Source organism: Pteropus vampyrus, unplaced genomic scaffold, assembly GCF_000151845.1.
Source record: "Pteropus vampyrus isolate Shadow unplaced genomic scaffold, Pvam_2.0 Scaffold95, whole genome shotgun sequence".
Taxonomy (NCBI): Eukaryota; Metazoa; Chordata; class Mammalia; order Chiroptera; family Pteropodidae; genus Pteropus; species Pteropus vampyrus.
Genome location: NW_011888876.1, coordinates 2,253,963 through 2,272,685, shown reverse-complemented (window position 1 = coordinate 2,272,685; position 18,723 = coordinate 2,253,963). Strand labels below are relative to the sequence as shown.

The following is an 18,723-nucleotide window of genomic DNA, read 5'->3' as shown; positions in this document are numbered from 1 at the left end:
TTTGTCCTTTGCCTCATCACAGTTTTTGTTAAGAAGACATTTTGAAGAGTCCCTTTGGGCCATAGTGTTATCTAAGGGTGCTTTTTATGTTTGATTTTCCATTTCCAAGTCATTGGATGTCGTTTGCTTGTTTGTCTCTTGAGGGAGAGGTGGGTGGAGAAAGCAGCCCCTCCCCGGAGCCACCTTTCCCACCTTCCTTGGCCGTATCATTGGAAAAAGGAGCCCACACACTTCAGGGGGTGCAGTTCTCAATTTATTCCCACGAACGATTCACCTTTTAATTCAGCAAGTGTCCACTGCCCGCATACTCTATGCCATTACTCTTGAAACGTGGATTTGGTTCTTTTTGTCTACCACGTTGTTGCCAGTGTATCCCCTTTTTATGGCTTTTCTTGAAAATTTTTGGAAATCAGGACAGAATCCAAGCTCTCCTAGACTCATACAGGGATGGCCATGAGGTCCCACCTCTAATTCCACTAATTATTCTCCAAAAGCACTCTAGACATAGCTGTCCCTCGCTGAATGAATGTTGCCTTTTTCTAAGTAAGTTTGTGATGGCTCGAATGCTGGCCGTCCTCCTTGTACCTTAGACCCCGCTGACGGGGCAGTGGGGATGGCCGCACTCACTGCTAAGGGTCTGGGCTGTTCCGGGGTCACGATGCCTTCCTCTCCTTCAGCGTCTCGGGCATCACGCAGCGTCTCGGGCATCACTTCCGAGCAGTAAGGGGCGTGGCCCAGTCCTGGCGGGGACCACCCCCCCCCCACCCGGCTTCCGCCCACCTAACTGACTCACGGGGCTGGCCTCTGCGTAGGAGCGCCAGAATGGGCCAGTGACTGGCCTGTTGCTCTTCTCTGTTCTCAGTGCCTTTCCCAACTCCTGCTTCAGTTCGGCGCTTCAGCCTCCAGGCCCGCCGATGGATCCGCTGACGAAGGGGTCCTGTGGGGGTCAGATCGCACAAACCCTTCTGTGGAAAGCAAAGTCGTCTCTGTCCTTTGGCATCCAGCCCCTTCAGACGTGGCACACCAAAGACCCTGAAGTAGAGTCCCAGGTCAACCTGTAAGTAAGTAAAGAAGCATCATCTGTTTGTGCTTGTGCTCACCGTAGCGTAAAACTCTGAATGCTCAGGAAGAGAATTACCTGTTTGGGGGAGACTCGGGAGGGAGAAGGAGTAGGCATTTGTGTGGGAGGTTTCATTTCTGTTCCTAATGATGTCTTATTCATGTATTTATTTATTTACTTACTTAGCAATATTCATCGAGCACCTACTCAGCCAGGCCCTGTGTCAGGCATGGTGAGCGAAATAGATCCAACTGGTGTCTTCAGGGGAATTACAGCTCACGGGACAGATAGCCGTTACTCAAACAATCACACAAATAAATGCTGACAGATTGTGATAATGTGTAAGGGCTATGAAATGTGTTCCCTTGATTCAATAAGCATTTATAGAATGCCTTCTATGTGCCAGTAACATACTGGGTATTTAAGAGAATAAGAGATTTCCTTACCTTTGGATATCAAATAGTATCTAAAAGGAGAAAAAAATCCAATATTATTCAGAAGGAGTGATAATAGTAATTACACTATAACTAATACGGTAATAGAGTCTAGATCTCATAGAGCGGTAACTATGTTCTCCTGTCTACTCCTGAATCCCCAGGGCTTTGTTATGGTGTACAATAATATTTGTTGGATGAATGAAGAAGTGAATGAAGAAGATACTAAAGTCAAGGAGGGTGCTTAGCTCTCCAGGGGAATCAGAGGCACTGAGTACAATGATAGGATTGACTTTTTTAAAATATGAGATGCTTCGACACTTCAATGCAACATTTACCTATCTGTACTTTCGTGAAGCTAATTCCTGTCTAGGGGCACAGATCAGAATCGCCTGTGGGGCTCGAGAAACAACAGAGGCTTGAGGTCTCCCCCACCCACCAACCCACCAAGGAGATTCTGACTGAGTGGCAGATTTCTGGAGTGGGTGAAAGAGGGCTCTGCAGGATGCTTGCCTTCACGGAACTCACGGCATTTCCAGAGAGACAGACAAGTAGCCAAATAACTTCAGTGCCACTAGGAAAGAAACACATGATGCAGAAGTAATCTGCAGGAGTAGGAAGACAAGGGGTAGCAGCTGAGCTTAGCCAGGCAGGATGAGCATCACCAAGCAGGAAAGAGAGAAGACGGTCACTTTAAACAGAAGAAACTACAGAGCTAAGGCTGGGATCCATGAAAGTATGTTCCAGCAATGTTGAGTGATGTTAAACCAGTGGTTCCCAGCCCCGGCTGCACATGAGAATCACCCCGGGGGAACTTTCAAAACATATGGAGCCTGCGCCATCCCCCCAGGATTCTGTGGTCCAGATTAGGACACAAATATCAAGATTTCGTAAAGCTCTGTAGGTGATTCTCATGTGCAGTAGATGTTGAGAAAGGCAGCTTTAAAAAATGTGACCACCCATAAATAAATACAGAATGGTGATGAAGCACCCTATATGCCTAGCGAAGAGGTCTGAACTCTGTATCATGGGCAATGGGGAGCCTTTGATAGCTTTCGTGATGGTAAAGAGATAATGCAGTTTGAAATAGACGAGCCTCACAGAGTTTGGATGAACGTACGATCACTAGTTCTGTAGTGGATTCTTCAGGGAAATCAGCAGGAATCTAGTGTCGCCGCTGGCCTTTCAGAGCTGCCACACCTTTCACAAATGGACTCGTAGGTCCATTTGTGAAACTATGGGAATCGAATGTCTCCCAGATTTGAAATCTAACATTTCAGTGAATAGTGAATTTCCTGAGCGAAATGCACCAAATTCTTGGAAGCCACTGGTAACCAGCGTCCTGGGCAGCCCTGGCGCGAGGCAGGGGACCAGAAGGGATGCTAGGACTCCATGCACCAGAGGTGGGGCGGGGAGAAGGGCCGCTCTCCCTTCTGAGTGTCAGGCGTGGGTCACAGGCCTCACGGCGGTCCGGCGCCGCGTCTTCTGCGGACTCCCAGCCCCGCAGTGCGCTGCGCGATAACGCGGTCGGAGGGGCGGGCAGGACTGAGGGAGAGCCTATGAGCCGCAGCGGAAGCAGCCCGAGGTGGCGCATCCGAGGCCCTATTGGTGAATCTGGCTAGGGGCGGGACCAAGCCCTGGTGATTGGCGGCTGCAGGGCTAGCGAAGATGTGGCGAGGATGGGATGGGCGGGGTCTGGCCAAGAGCTGGACTCCAGACTCAGGGGTTTTCAAGGGCCGGACTTGAAACTGAGCCAGATGCTGGAAAACGGGCTAGGACGATGTGTCGTAACCGCTGCTGTTCTGCGGGCCACTCATTCATGAACTCATTCATTTAACGAATGTTTATTGATCACCTGTGTACTAGGCACTTAAGCAAACATCCTAAATGTGTTTTCTTATTTAGTCTTCACACACACACACACACAAAAGGTAGCTACTTACTGTTAGCTCCATTTTACAGATAAGGAGGGCGAGGTCCAGAAGAGTTGAGAGACTTGTCTAGGACACACGGCTTATAAGCGACAACAGAGATTTGAACCTAGGTCTGTCTAGCTACAGTGCCCGATCCTAACCTCAGTACGCTCAGCCGTGCAATCAAGAGCAGAGTGTTTATGGGATGACAGTGTCCACATGGCGTCTTGGCTCTGTCCAGTGATGACTATAACAGTACCATACTGGACACCAATAAAGTTGACCAAGGACAAAGCTGGGCCCTGCGCTAGGTACTGTGGTAACACCTAGACCTTCTCTGCCAGAAAAAGCTTCTGGTATCTGTCAAACAATTTACTGAGCATTCATGTGCTGTGCTGGGCCTTGTTCTAGGCACTGAGGAAGCATCTCCTTCCACATTAAGTGGGGGCTTATGAAAGTGCTGGTACTTGGGGCAGGCTAAGGAGATTTCTCAGTGGGGAAAATACCTGAAGGATGGGACCTTCCTAGGCAGTTGTCGGTGAGGCTTTCCCAGACACGTGCGTGCGTGCAAAGGCCAGTAGCATTAAAGCACCTTGAATGGTAAGGGAACCATGAACACTCTGGTTTGGCCAGCGCTTCTTGGGGGAGTGGTGAGCAGTGAGTCTGGGAAGGCAGACAGAAGCCAATTCATTGGGGAGTGGGAAGGCTCAACTACCCTGCTGAGAAGTTTGGTCTGACTCTTTAAGCCAAGGCATAGCACGATAAGATGCGCTTATTGGAAAGAAAGCTGGTGTCAGTGGGCAGCTAGATTGCAGTAGGATAAGGCTGGTGGCAAGGGAGACCTATTAAAGTGGGCAGGCAGGACCTGGCAGGAGCAATGGGCTTGATTTAAGGACTATTTAAGAGGGAGATTAGAGTGGAGCTGGTGGCAGGGGGAAGGAAGTGGGCCTCAGAGTTTTGACTTGGGCAACCGAGTAGTTGGTCTTGCCATTTATAAGAGGGCCCTGAGATGAGACAGCACAAAATCCAAGCTAGAATAAGATGAAGATCATTAGATCAAGTCCATCAAGCCAAAGAGAGGAACAGTTACATCTCTGGGGGTAGGAGGTACTTGGGAAAGTCTTCTTGAAGAGAGTAATGTGAAATGCACCTTGAAAAGGGAGTAGAACCTTCCTTCCTTCTCTTCTTCTTCTTGAGAAGATTTTATTAAGCAGAGACGGGGGAGGAGGATATTCTAGATGGTCACATCCTGGTTTGACTCTTGTGTGGTAAAGTAGTGGGAAGTCTAGAAAGTCAAACTGGGAGACGTATTATGAAAGATGTTGTACTTAACCCTCGGGACATTAGTTTTGGGTGGATTTTGAGACAGGCAAGTGATGGTTCGAGCTCTGGTTTTAAAAAGTCACTTTCACAACTATGTACAGTAAGGAGACCAGGAAACCAATTAAGAGATGGGCTAAAGAGGGGCCTATTGGTTATAAGTGTCAGAAAACAAATTCAAAATAGTTTAAGCCAAAAAAGAAAATGTATAGGTTCATGTAACCAAACTAAAGAAAGGGACAGATCTGGCTTCAGGGGTGACTGGATCCAAGGGCTCCAAGGCTGCAGAGTCAGTCCGTTTTTCTCCAATCCCCAAAATACTCCATTTTTAGTCTTTCTTCTCTCTGCCCGTTGGCGTCATTGTCTCCTGCCAACCTGAGAAGTAATCTCAGGCAACATGAAGTATATTCTTACAGCTTTGCAACTTGAGGGGAAAAAATCTTCCCCAGCAGTTAGAAGCACCCTGGGGAAGGACTCTAGTGGCCCAGTCTGTGCCACACGTCCATTTCGGGTTCTGCTAGGGAGATCTGCTACCAAGGCCAGAGGGGGTGGTTCTCGCCAGCCCTGGTGAGCAGAGCGGCCTCGGAGACCGTTCAAGAGGTAGGAAAACAGGACTCGAGTGGGTCATGGAAGCCAGTGCAGGAGATTCAAGAAGAAAGGAAATGCTCTGTGACCCATCACAGAAGCAGCTTGGGAAGTTGTTTTAAAAATAGGCACCGCGGAACCTAGTTAATTAGCATCCCCGGGGGTGGGACTCAGGGATCTGGCATAAGGTGTTGAATGCAACAGAAAGTTTGAAGAACAAAACTAAAATCCGACCGTTGGATTCGATGATGAGGGCCGTGCCGCACCTCTGAGGATGCATTTTCAGTTGGGAAGGGAAGGTAGAAGGCAGATTGCAAGTTTCTACATCCCCCACTTTTCTTAATCCCTGTCTTTGTTTCAGGGCTATTACTGATCCCGAATGAGGTAACATTTCTTCACGGAGGTATTCTAGCTCGATACATTCGGGCAACAAACAAACAAACAAAGGAAAGTTATTAGAAAAACGACTATTCGGGGCCATTCTGCCTTAAAAAGATGTCAGCCAGGAGAGGAGGGAAGAAAGTTTGACGTTTTTAAACCCCTCTGAATTATCTGTTCATTCGATTTTACTATCAGTCCTTCATATGGTTAGTTACAGTATACTACCAAAAAGGTGATTTCTTAAAAAGTATAGTTCAGACTTAATTTCCCTCATTAAGCTGAATTAGCAATGTTTTACTTTTCGATCTTTTGAGGAAAGCTGCCATATATTTGAAAGAGTTTCTCATCGATACAGATATTAGACGTTATGCAAATATTAAGGCAATTTTGTATTTAGACGTTGTGAAATAGCTTCCAAAAGGCTCCAAAGACTTAGTTTGTTCCTGAGTGAAGGCCAGCCCGGTTTGAAAACACAGTGCTGGAAAGCAAGCTTTTTGGTTTACTTTAGGGGCCATTCAGTTCCCCGTCCTCACCTTTCCATGAAGAAACCTGTGCCCCACTCGCATGGAGGGCGTTTGGATGGCCGACTTGTGTCTTCCCCCTTTCTTCTCTCAGTTTTGGGGTCCAGTTGCCCCAGAGAGCGGGCATTATCTCCTCTCCTGTTTCTTTGTGGAAAATACACCTGAGTCTCCCGGAGACAGGTGTGGGGGCCCATCTGTCTCAGTCTCCCCTTTTGGAGCTTGACAGTCATGACACAGCAGTTCCCCTGGCAACCACGCAGGCACGTGTCTGCCTGTCTATGCACCAGGCTCTCCCACGAGGGGCTGTTCCAAGGTCTAAGCTTGGGAAGAAGGAGGAAGCGGCCCATTTGGCGGTCAGGCTCGGATGGCCAGTGAAACTCTGGCAGTAAAAAAATTGATATTTTGATTTCCGTTTGCCTGACTCCTGTCCCAACTGATTCCAAACACAGAGAAGGGAGTGCTTTGAATTATTGGTAAGCTCCCAAAGCTCCAACAATTGTGAGACAGGCAGGGATTTGTGTGGGTCGTTTGTTTGTGTTTATTTTTATTGTCTTGTTCTTCCCTGACTTAGCAGAGTATCTGACACATAGAAAGTGCTGACTATATATTTGTTGGGTGTAAGTTAAGGATAACAGAGGAGAGATGCCAGCTGATGAAGGTCTCGGCAGCAATGATAAAGGTCTAAGCAAAAGCAGAGACAGTGGACATGGAAGGAGAGAAGGGGCAAGGGACTCGAAGACACTGCAGAATTCTACACATGACCTTGGGGCGAAACGGCATATGCAAGGTTATGCAGTGCAGGTTATTAGTCATAACAAAAGATTGAGAACCATTTGCCTAGGGAATCAATGACATCGAATCGGGTACATCTGCTCAGTGGAACACTGTGTGGCCATGAGAAAGAACACAGGAGCGTCTCTGGGACTGCTTTGGAAAGATCACGAAGATAACATGAAATGGAAAAATAACAAAAGCAAGGAATAGAGTCACGTATGGTATCTTGCTGTCTGTATAAAAAAAAAGCGGGGGAGGGGAATGTGTATTTCTCTTTCTTTGGAAAAGCAGACAGCATCTCTGGGAGGTATACGGTAAACCATACACATTGCCAGTGGGGAGAGGAAATGGGGGGGCTGAGAGGGCAGGAGGGGGAGACTTCGCCCTCTATAGCCTTTTAGACTCTTGGGCTGAGAACCAAATGAGTGTGTTATCTCTTCGGAGAATGAAATACAAATACACAGATACAAACCTACAACTGTCGAAAGCCACACTGTGCAGGGAGCAGTAGCAGGACCCAGTGACCGATTAGCTGTTGGATGTGAGAGATGCCATGGCGATGACTTGGTACCCTGGGCGACTGGGGAAATCGTGGCAGTTCTGCTGAAGTGCACATGCGGGAGTGCGAGCGAGCGGGCGTTGGGCCAGCTTATGTTTTAGGGGCTGCTGGGGCGACCACGGAACCATGTCCAATGGTTGGAAGTCTGGGTTGGCAGTTGGAGAGAAAGGTCTGAGTTGGGGATTTGGTTTGGCGAGTCGTTAGCACAGAGGTGATATTTGAAGGTGCCGGAGCAGTGAGGTCCCCAGGGAGGGAGGTGACCTGAACTGAAGGGAGAGGAATGTGGATCTTCACCACTCAAGGATGACATGGAGTTCAAGATTATAAGGGGAAGAGTATGATCTCACCTGCCAGGATGTCCTGGCACTTATCAACACCCCTAGAGGGGAACCTGCTGAAAGCGACCATTTTTTCCTCAAGGAGGTTGCGCCGTTACTAAGAATTGTATTCCTTTGACGATTCCTTTTTTCTATTCTTTCAAATTTTACAGTCCTTAAGGGCCAGCAACCCATTTTTGGTGCTCACCTCAATTCAAAGTACAGTGCAAAGCACCGCAAGGACACACTATAAATAGCGACTGGATAGTATTACTCTTTTAATCGTTGCTTTTAAGAGGCAAAAGGAAATCGTCTAGGCGGCCCTGCCCTAAATTCCTTCAGCCAACACTTGTTTTTATAAATACGTCTTTATAAATTTTGGCCTTGGAAGCGGGCTGGTGGTTTTCTTATCATCTCCTGTAGTAATAAATGCTCTTAGTTAAAATACTTTTGCCTCCTATATTTTTATAAGTTTTGTTTATTATTTTGCTTTCTTTAAAGAAGAACATCCCCTCCCCCTTCCCTCGCCACTCTCCCTCAACCTTGGTTTGATAATCTCATTTTCTTAGGCTATCTCAGAATCGGAGTAGCTTAGTGAAGTAAACATTTTAGAAAATCTTTCCACAGTATAGTTTGACCTTAAAAGCACAGAGTAAGCTGCTTTTCTTCCACTACGTGGTCTGAATGCGCCTGGAGGAAAATCGAGCACAGATAAGCATGGGATGGATCTAAATTGGTCCAGAAAATTAGAATACAAAACGGAAATCATTTAAAAAGGAGGCTGGGCCTGCCTCCTCTCCTAGGTTATCTCAAAGTAAAATTCAGTCAATTCCATAAGCATTTATTTTTAATTTTGAGAGTAAGAATTCTTCACATATTGGTATTGGCTATGAAGATCAGAACATGACACCTCAAAATATGCCGCTTCAGCCTAAGGGTTTTATTTTGAGCTGAAGGCATTTGATACAAAGCAAACACAGGAAGACCTGTCTGTCCTCCCCCATCTGCATGAAAGCAGAGTATAAATTTCCTTTTGCAAAGGTGCCCCCTCTCCTCTCCCGTTCCAAGAAGAGAACAGCCCTATCACCAGACGCAGAGAAAGCACCAAGATGAGTCTTCGTAAACAAGCCTTACGAAATAACCTTTAGCTACCATTAGCCTCCCCAACGTATTTACCGTCTCGTGATTTACCACTTCTGGAAGCCCACACCCCTTTTCTTTTAGCTCATCACTTCTTCCCCATGTATTGCCTTTTTTAAAGTGGTATATAAGCCCCTGAGTCTAACTACTTCTTTGGGTTTGCTTTCCTGCAGAGCACTTGTGCACATAAAATTAAAAATAAAACTTGTGTTTCCTTTCTGTCGTTTGGCAAACTGTCTTTTGTCAGTTTAATTCACAAGTCCCAGTCACAGAACCTAACAGGGTAGAGGAAAAGCTTTTCTCTCCAACACCTATGTTCCTCAAGTGAGAAAACCTTAGGTTACAGCAAATTCTAGCTTGTCCCTAGCTTTTTTTTTCTTCTTCTTTGTGTTGTTCTTCAAGCACACACACATCTGCTTCCTAATGAGAGGTGTGGATGTACAACCTCTATTTATTCTAGTTATTGCATTCCAACGGCACCATGCTAAATGCTTCATACATATATTTTCATTAAAACCAACAGCCCTATGAGGAAGTTACCATGGTTATCAGTATTTGTTGAATTAATTCGCTAATCAAGCTCCATTTTACAGTTGTAGCCCTGAGGGCCCGTAAAGAAGCTATTTCTTGCCTAAGATCAGGCAGTGAATTAGTGGTAGGTTAGACAGGGCCAAGTATATATCAGGCAACACTTATGCACATATAATTTCTCTACACAAATAGATATTACTTTATTTAAGTTTAGGGTCAGGTTTCTATATTTTTCTCTGACATTTTAAAGTAATTGTTTATGAAGCTGTAATTTACATGCAATAAATTGCAAGGCTCTTAAAAATACAATTGGGTGAGTTCGACAGTTGCAGCCGATGCACTGTTTTAGTATTGCAGTGGCTGTTAGTTGCACTTAATCGTATTACCGATTTATTGAAAGACACCGATCACTAGACATATGAAATGTAATCTTCATTATGAACTAATGGCTAGTGAATGATGTCACAATTTGTTTATTGTGATGGTTCCCATAACATTTTCTTTGTTTGCTCATATTACTGGAATTGTATTAAACTGTGAAATGAATTTTCCGAGATTAACCTGAGGCAACATTTACAGTATTTTTATGTCTGATTCAAAAACTAATTTTGTGAATATGCTGTATAATGCAGCTCACTTCCAACAGCACTCTGCGGAGGAATCATGAGCAAATGGGGGTGTCTCTCCGGGCCCGACCCTAGAGAAAGTTACAGAGTAGTCTGTGTATTTGCTCACCTCACCCCCCTGACCCTCCCACATCTCACTCCCGGCCCTTGTAAAGAAGGAAACCCTTAGGGAACATGATGAGTCTCCTCAGGGATTCGAAGGACTTTCCTGTAGAAGTGATCTTAACTTGTTTTATATGGCACTACAGAACCGGCTGGCATTCATTCATTCATTCATTCATTCATATCATTGAACACAGCCCCACTAGACCTAACCGTGTACCAGATGTTATGTTAGGTGTGAAGGGTTTTATACTGAACAAAACCAACGGGGAGCCTACCATTGCGAAGCTTGTACTCTAGTGGGGGAGGCAGATGTCAGTCCAATACACTCTGTAATTTCTACTCTGGGTTTTGGGGGCGGGTCAGGAAGAAGGAATTTGGAGAGCACATTCCAGATCCTGAGATGAGAAGAATCTTAGAAAGCTGGAGGAAAAAGAAAAGCCGTGTAGCTGGACTCCTGAGAGGGAGGGAGAGTGGGCCAGGCTGGCAGTGATGGTAGAGAAGAAACAAATGAAAGAATGAAGATGTAGGACCAGCTCGTGGAGAGTAAGGTGTGATGGATTTCAGCTCTATATAGAAGAAAACTGTTCAATAGGAAGAACGGAGGGCCTTGGGCCATCCCGTGTCTCTTACGTGTAGGTAGAGACTGGAGAGCTATTTTTGAAATATTTGCTGGAGCAGACATGATCACTGATCACAGATTGTACACCAGATGGTCCTTCAGTTTCCGGACCTAGAAGTCTCTGGAAATCTCTTCCATCCTAAGATCCCATGGTAAGGAGGCAGGAAGACCGAGAGGCTGCCACAGGAATCTGCGTAGGAGACAGGGAGACCCGAGATCGAGGAGCTGGGCTGCCTTAATATGGGAGATGATCACTGATGATATTCGATGATCGATTGTGGAGCTTAAAAGAGAGGAAGAAGCCAAAGGTGATTCCATAGCTTGAGATTGTGAAAATAATCATACGCCGACAGAAGCGAGAAACCAAGTTATCAGATGAGTTTTGGAAGAACCATACTGAGCTGCTGGCACTGCCGGGACGACCAGGAAAGGTAACTTGAGTGTAATTAAGCCCAGAGGGGGACATGTGAGACTTGTCGGTAATGTCGATGCTATAAGAGTGGGTACATCCTTCAAGGAACAGACCTTAGGGGGCACTTCAAGTTTGGGAACAGAAGAAAGGATGAGCCAGTGAGGGAGACAGAGAAGAGATGGTCTCCTGGGACTTTGTAGAGGAGATGCTTCCGTCACCATTCAGCGGGTAGGAAACGGGTCTGCCAGCGTTTCTTAGAATCCCCTTCGGAATTGATTTTCGCTAAAACTACAGGTGCTTAAATCCTGCTCCTGAAGATTCTGATTGAGGAGGTCTGGCATGGGAACTGGGCATGTATATATTTAGATGAAAACGTATTAAGCAAACTTTAAAACTTACAAGGGATCATAAGACACTGTCTTTATGCCATCGTGGTGGTGAAGGATTTCTTAAGTCAGAAAAACAAAGACCATACAGGAAAAGATTGGGAAAAAAAAGAAAACTACATTAGAAGTCTTAAATTTCTACATGATAATAGGTATCAGGAACAAAATTGAAAGAAGGAAAGAAGGAAGGAAGGAAGGAAGGAAGAGAGAGAGGGAGAGAGAGAGAGAGAGAAAGAAAGAAAGAAAGACCACTTTCTGAAGAAGACATCTGTAATTTTTTAACAAAAAAAAAGGGGGGGTTGTATTCAGAATACACAAATTACTCCTACGAATCAATTAGAAAAAGACCAACAACCTACAAAAGATTGGAATAGACAAATCACAGAAAAGGAAGCCCGGATGGCCAATAAGCATAGAAAAAGGTGTCCGAGCTCTTGAATTAGCAAGGAGATCCAAACTAAAAACACAGCTCAGTGGCACACCATTTCATATCCTTCAGACTGACAAAAAACAACTTCTGACCATCCCAAGTGCTGGCTCGGATGTGGAGCAAATAGAGCTCGCACCATGCCGAAGGGTGAGTGAATGGGTATACGGGAAGTCCTCACTCAGCAGCGTCCATAGGTTCTTGGAGCCGTGGGGAGATGATGTATAATGAACCCGGTTTTCCCGTAGGCTAATTGATATAAACAAGAGTTCAGTTCCTGTGGCATCTCATGAACGTTATAACAAAACAACGTTGAACTAAACGACATTTTTTGAGGACCTGCTTTACTCACTTTGGAAAGCAAATTTGGCAGTATATATATAAAAAAAAAATTAAGATGTACATAACATGACCCAGCAATTGCATTCCTAGGTGTAGATCTAGGGACATGATTGCACTTGTGTTCGAGGAGACACGTAAGAGGATGTTCGTTACACCATTGTTTAAAAATTGGAAACGACTGACATATCCAATAATAGGAGAATGGAGGACCAGTGGGGTATTGATGCAGGAAGTGAATGAATTCGAGCTACAGGTATCGACGTGTACAAATTTGAAAAATTGTTCAACGAAGAAGCTAGTTGTGGGAAGATAGGCACCGTATGGTATTCGTTTGTGTACAATTTCAAAACATACTAAACAACACAGTACACATATAAAAATATATGCGGCAAGTATAAACCAAATTATTTAGTGGTTTCAGGAGAGAAGAGAGGTACACAGGAACCCCGAGTCTATCTATAATGTCCATTATGTTATGCTTTATTTTTCTGTATCTTGAAATATTTCATAATAAAACAAATAGAACAAAAATTCAGGTGATTCTGATATATAGCTAGGTTCAAGAAACAAGGCCTAGAATCAGTGCTTCTCAGATTCCGATGTGCATATGAATCCTTGAGAGAGCTTGTTAAAATGCCGATTCTGTTTCGTTAGGTCTGGGATGGGACCTGAGACCCTGCATTTCTAACCAGCTGAGGTCCACACTGTTTAGCAAGAGACAGAACAACCTCGGAATTCTCTAGGATTCTTGCTGCCGGGGGCGGGGTGGGGTCCTGGTGGTAGGGGGACAGTTCGGAAGCCCCCACTCAGGATGGCATGCCTCCCTTCAGAATGTGGGTGCAGTTGGAGGCAGACCTTGTGAATGAATCTCAGTGGGGAAATTTTTGAGAATCTGGGGAGACAGACTCTGGAGGATTTTCCCCCAAGAAGTAAAACCTGCAGGTGTCAGGAGGTATGTAGCAACATATGTTGTCTGCTAACCTTTTTCCTTAAATAAAGCTTCTGCTTAGCACTTTGTGGTCACGCATGTGTCGGTCTCCTGTGAGCCATGTTTCCCAAACCAAGTTAAACTCTGAGCTGGAAAACCCTCCAGTCTTGACCTTCCAGGAAAAGAGAAGCCAAGGTCACCGAAGAGTAGGGTGGGAAGGAGCACATGTGCAGACGTTACACGTTGCAGGCATCGCTTTGTGGAAGCAGTTCCCAGGCTTCTGGATGGTGGATCTTAAGCTGAGAAGAACATGGCAGACCTCTCAGGCACCCGCCCCCAGAGTGTGCATATTCTGCGTATGATGGGGATAAAAAGAGGTTGTTTGACAATATACCAGATTTGCTACACACAGGTGTTCTTTGCTTGCACAATATTTTTTTCCTGTGAAGTCTTATGTACCTTATGTTTTCCCACTGCACTGTAAGTGCTGACAGCTCAGGTTGAGCACCTGGTACCTCATAGATGCTCAGTAACTGTTTATCGAATGAGCGAAAGAATTTTGACTCAGTTTTTGTAATGAAACTTTTTGCGAGACTCATAGATTCATATGCACTTATAGGAAATAGCACAGAGAGACCCCACGCGCCCTTTACCCAGTTCCCCCCGATAGTAACATCTTGCATAACTACGGTACAGCATCACAGCCAGGAAACCGTCCTTGATTCGATCCACGGGTCGTAGAGTCCCCGTTTTACATGCAATTTTATCATATCCGTAAGTCCATTCATCCATGACTACAGGCAAGGTACCGAATGGTCCATCCCCACAGCATCCCTTCTGCTGCTCTTTCATACCCACACCTACCCTCCTCTTCCCTGTGTAATTTCGTCATTTCACGAATGTTATGTAAATGGGATCATACAGTATGTAACCTTGTAGGATCGGCTTTTCTCACTCATCGTCATTCCCTGGAGAGTTATCCAAGTTGTCGTCTGTATCGGTAGTCGGTTTCTTTCCATTGCTGAGTAACTAACGTTCTGTGGCGTGGATGAACCACGGCGTGCTTAACCATTCGCCTTCTGAAGGGCGTAGCCAGGCCTTTTCCGGTTTGGGCCTGCTGTGAATAGAGCTGCATTTGTGTGCAAGTTTGTGTGAATAAACGTTTTCACTTCTCTGGAGTTAACGCCCAAGGGTACAATTGCTGAGTCATATAGTAACTGCATGTTTAGTTTTATAAGAAACCACCAACTGTTTTCCAAAGAGGCTTAGCTTACCATTTCACTCGCCCACCCGCCGCATGCGAGTGGTCCAGTTTCTCCATATCCTCGCCAGCACTTGGTATGGTTGCTATTTTTTTTTTTTTTTTAACTTAGAGAATTTCAGAGACACTGATAGAGATCATTATTGAAAGGAGCCTTGCGGCGAATTACTGTAAGGCTTTATTAATGGTAGAGAACCAGATAAGTTTCACATCTTTGTCAGAAACTTAGACGACTAGAATGAGAACAATGACTGAATAACGGTGAACGTGACATCAGACATACTGGAAGGCGTGTACGTCAGAACGTCTCATGGCAGATGGATGGGACTTGGAGGAAAGGAGAAGAGGCAGGAGCCCACCTGTGTTCAAGTAGAACCAAGGCCAGCTGAGGTTATCATTTATTCATGATTCATTTATTCAGCGATTATTTATTGCTGTGCACCAGGCACTCTAGGACACGTGGGGCGTGGTGAGGACCAAGGTCACTAAGATCCCTGACGAACAACCAGCATTTCTTTAGTGGCCACTGTGTGTCAGGTATTGTCCCAGGCACCTTATGATACCTTTAGTCCTCCCACGGAGACAGATGTTATTTTAAGCCCCGGTTACAGATGAGGAAACAGGCTCAGAGAGGTTAAGTAATTTCCCTGGGGTCACAGAGCTGCGGTGCCCAAAAATCCGAATCCGGGCATGTCTGCCATGTTATATGGTTGGTGGAACTTGCTGCGGGAGTGAATTTAAGGTCCTGGTACAGAAACACGGGGGACTGCAACCTCAGAGGCACAATAGGGCCACAGAGAGTTGTCTGGTGCAAGAAGCAAGGGGCTCTGATTTCCTGGGCCCCTGCTTACTTCCTCATCCCTTAAAGCCGGTGTCTTAAGTCTCTTCAAAAGAGGGCAGAAAATCTTCCATTCCATTGTTAGAAATTAATGGCATCTCTGGTATAATTGGCCTCTCTTGCTTTTTTGTGTCACTGATCTTCAGAAGGAGAGACAACTCATCTCTTTTGTGTAGTAAGCTGTTCTACAGCCTGCTGTTAGGAGGTCCTGAGTCCCTTCCACGCCTAACTCTGTAGGCTGGCACATTTTTGTTTGTTTTTGTTTTTTACCTTCTCTCTCCCTCAAATAAGGGGATCCCTTCCGTCTGTCTGTTACTATCTGCTTATCGGGGGGCTGCGGCATTGTCCTGGAGCTCCCGACACCGAACTCCGCTGTTAGTAGCTTCTGAAAAACTGTCTGATGTTTCTCACGATTTTTCTGCTGATCTGAGGCGAGTCCTGTTCTTGCAGCAGGGCCGGAAGTGACCGAGGCCTGGGCGAGTGGGTCCGGCCGGCCGTTAGGGTCAGTCACTAATCTCTGGGTGAGTTGCCTAAGAGCCAGGATCCCTGAGTTTCAGCTTCCTTCTTTTTTCCTTATTCAGTTTCCATAACTTTGACTCTTTGGAGGGGTCTGTGCTGCTTTCTGAGACTCTGACTTACGTAATGGTGATTTTTCTAGTCTCTGTGTGGAGCCGGAAATTTTTGCTTTCATCCTGGGCCATAGTCAGAGACTTAACATGACGATCTCCTCAGCGCTGCTCGTGCTTGCGAAGCGTAATCCTCATGCTCACATGTCAATTGCTAGCACAGAGGTGCTTGTATTTAGAGACTAGACCACATTGCACGCGAGGAACTTGAACTCTCTGGTACATTTTTGCGCCTGCCGCGTTCTGGTGACGTGCTGTTGAGTCCCAGGTGCTTTCTCGGTGAGGTCACAGCGCTAGGCCAACACTTTAGGGAGGAGATGTCATTCCGAGCTGTGATGCTGTCCCAAGCCTTGCCCTAGGCGGCCTGGTCTGTCTCTGCTGAGGGGAAAAAAGAAGTCACCTTGTTTTAAACTCCTAATACAGTCAGTCATCATTTATGCTGAGCGCCCCTTCCCAGCTCTCTCTCTAGCACCCTGAGAAGAATCCATACTAATGATAAGAACTAATAATAATAATGATGATAAGAAATAATAATAATAATAGCTAACATTTATCGAGCAGTTTCAGTGATAGACGTTGTGCTTAGAACTGACTTTTATCTGTTCCTTCTACTTTATTCTTAATAATCCTGGGAAGGAGGTGATACTACCAACCACACTTCATCCATGAAGGAATGAATGCCTGGGGAGGCACAGAACCCCGTCTGCCTGCAGCACACGCCCTCCAGGGCGGTATCATACCACCTCCATCCACAGGAGCCTCCATCGAGGCCTTGTCCTTCCATCCGGAAGTGCTGCAGAATGACCAACAGGTTCCCCAGGGACTCCAGAGTCATCTGGAAGAGCAGTGTTTTTCCAAACATTGTCTGTGGCCTGCCTGCAGCAGAGCTTCCCCAGCTGCTTGTTAAAATCACAGACCTGGTGAATCACAAGCTCTGGGAATAGGGCCAGGGAATCTGCATTTTTATCAAGCTCCCTCAGGGACTCTGATGGCCTCCGCTGTCTGATGAACATCACTATCGAGTATTTTCATTGGCACACTAATCACAGTTTCTGGGTAGGCCTGAAACCAACCAAAGGGATTCCTGAGGCTATAGGGCGGAGTGGGGCAAACTTTGTCTCTAAAGGGCCAGCAAATGAATAGTTTGGGCGTTGTGGGTTATATAGGTCACTGTCGCAACTACTCAATTCGGCCATCGTAACCGCAAAGCAGCCGCAGAGGACCTGTAACCAAAGGGCGTGGCCGTGTTCCAATAAAAGTTGGCTTTCAAAAGCAGGTCGTGGGGGCCATAGTTTGCCGACCCCTAGAATCATCCTGGCCCACCAGTCCTCTGGGGATTATTCTTCCATTGCTTTCTGTTACCTGTGGAGAGCCATATGAAGATAAAAGCACCTGTTATAATAAACCCTGAATCTTAGTGACTTAAAACAATACAAGTCATTTCTCACTCATGTCACCGTCCAGTGAAGGTGTTCCCGCTTTGGACCTTCTGCGTGGTCCTTTACTGACCAGGACTCCTCCGCGTCATGGCATGGCCCCGCCTTGGTCCTCACGGCCCTCTTCATTAAGCCAGCAGAGGGTACAAGAGGAAGGATGACTCATGGGAAATCCCACGGGCTAGGTCTGGAGGAGGGGCCACCGTTTCTACCCTCGTCCCGTGGGCCAGAACTCTCGTGGTACGGGGTCCAGACACAGAGTGATTTCTCAAGCCTGGGAGGCCCTCGGTCACTAGACTCGCCCTCTTCCCTTCCGTCTTTGCGTGACAGCCATCCAGTTCTTGCTGGGGCTCGTCTCTTCCTCGCACGAAACCTTGCTCGGGGCAGCTGGCAGGAGCCAGCACACAGTGTTACTCTGGTCTGTCCAGCCACCTTCCCCAGAGCTACAGGCTCAGAATATGCAGACTCATCTCCTCACTTACTGTAGGTGTTAAGTCTTACCTCATATTTTGCTAGTGTGGGACACAGATCTCCATATTTCAGCCTCTGGGATCAATTTCTCACCGGCTGCTCCCTGCCTACTGCACCGGTACCACATATTTGGGGTTGTTGCTATGGTAGCGCCCCACTGCACGATACCCACCTCTGTGTTAGTTCAGGTAACACTGTGGCTCTCACAGGGAAAGCCACGTCCTACGTGCTCAGCACAACTGAATGTTCGTTTCTCCCTCACGTCACATTCTCGGAGGCGTGACCCCCCAACTTGGTCATTCAGAGACTCAGGCTTTTTCCATCTTGAAGCTCTGCCTTTCTGCTGGCCTCTCTACCTCCTGGCCCCAAGGAGGAGAGCAAGTGTCCCCAGGGGATGGGCCTGGAAGTGGTGCACCTCACTCCTGCCCAGAACTCAGTTATATGGTCACTTCCTGCGTACTGCAGGAAGGGCCTAGAAATGTAGTCTGGCCACAAGCCCAAGAGGGCAAGAGAAAGGGCGGGGGCGTGCCCAAAGCAGGGCATCTGGTTGGGTGTCCTCCAGCAGGGAAAAAACGGCAACAGGCAGCCTGCCTTGGTGCTCACAGGCGGCAGCTAGTAAGATCCAAAAGATGGACAAATATCCTCATTAACGCAACAAGCATTTACTGCATGTCCACCCTGCGCCAGGCAGTGGGCCAGACACAGGGGACC

The 18,723-nt window shown here is 46.5% G+C and overlaps 1 protein-coding gene across 1 annotated transcript in view; it reads left to right on the top strand.

The window, feature by feature from the left end:
- Positions 1–914: 914 nt before the first annotated feature.
- GARNL3 (GTPase activating Rap/RanGAP domain like 3) overlaps positions 915–18,723 on the top strand; it is a 125,734-nt gene continuing 107,925 nt past the window's right edge. Inside the window, exon 1 of the mRNA XM_011364347.2 lies at positions 915–1,057. Coding sequence (XP_011362649.2) covers positions 915–1,057 — 143 coding nt within the window. The remainder of the gene's footprint in view (positions 1,058–18,723) is intronic.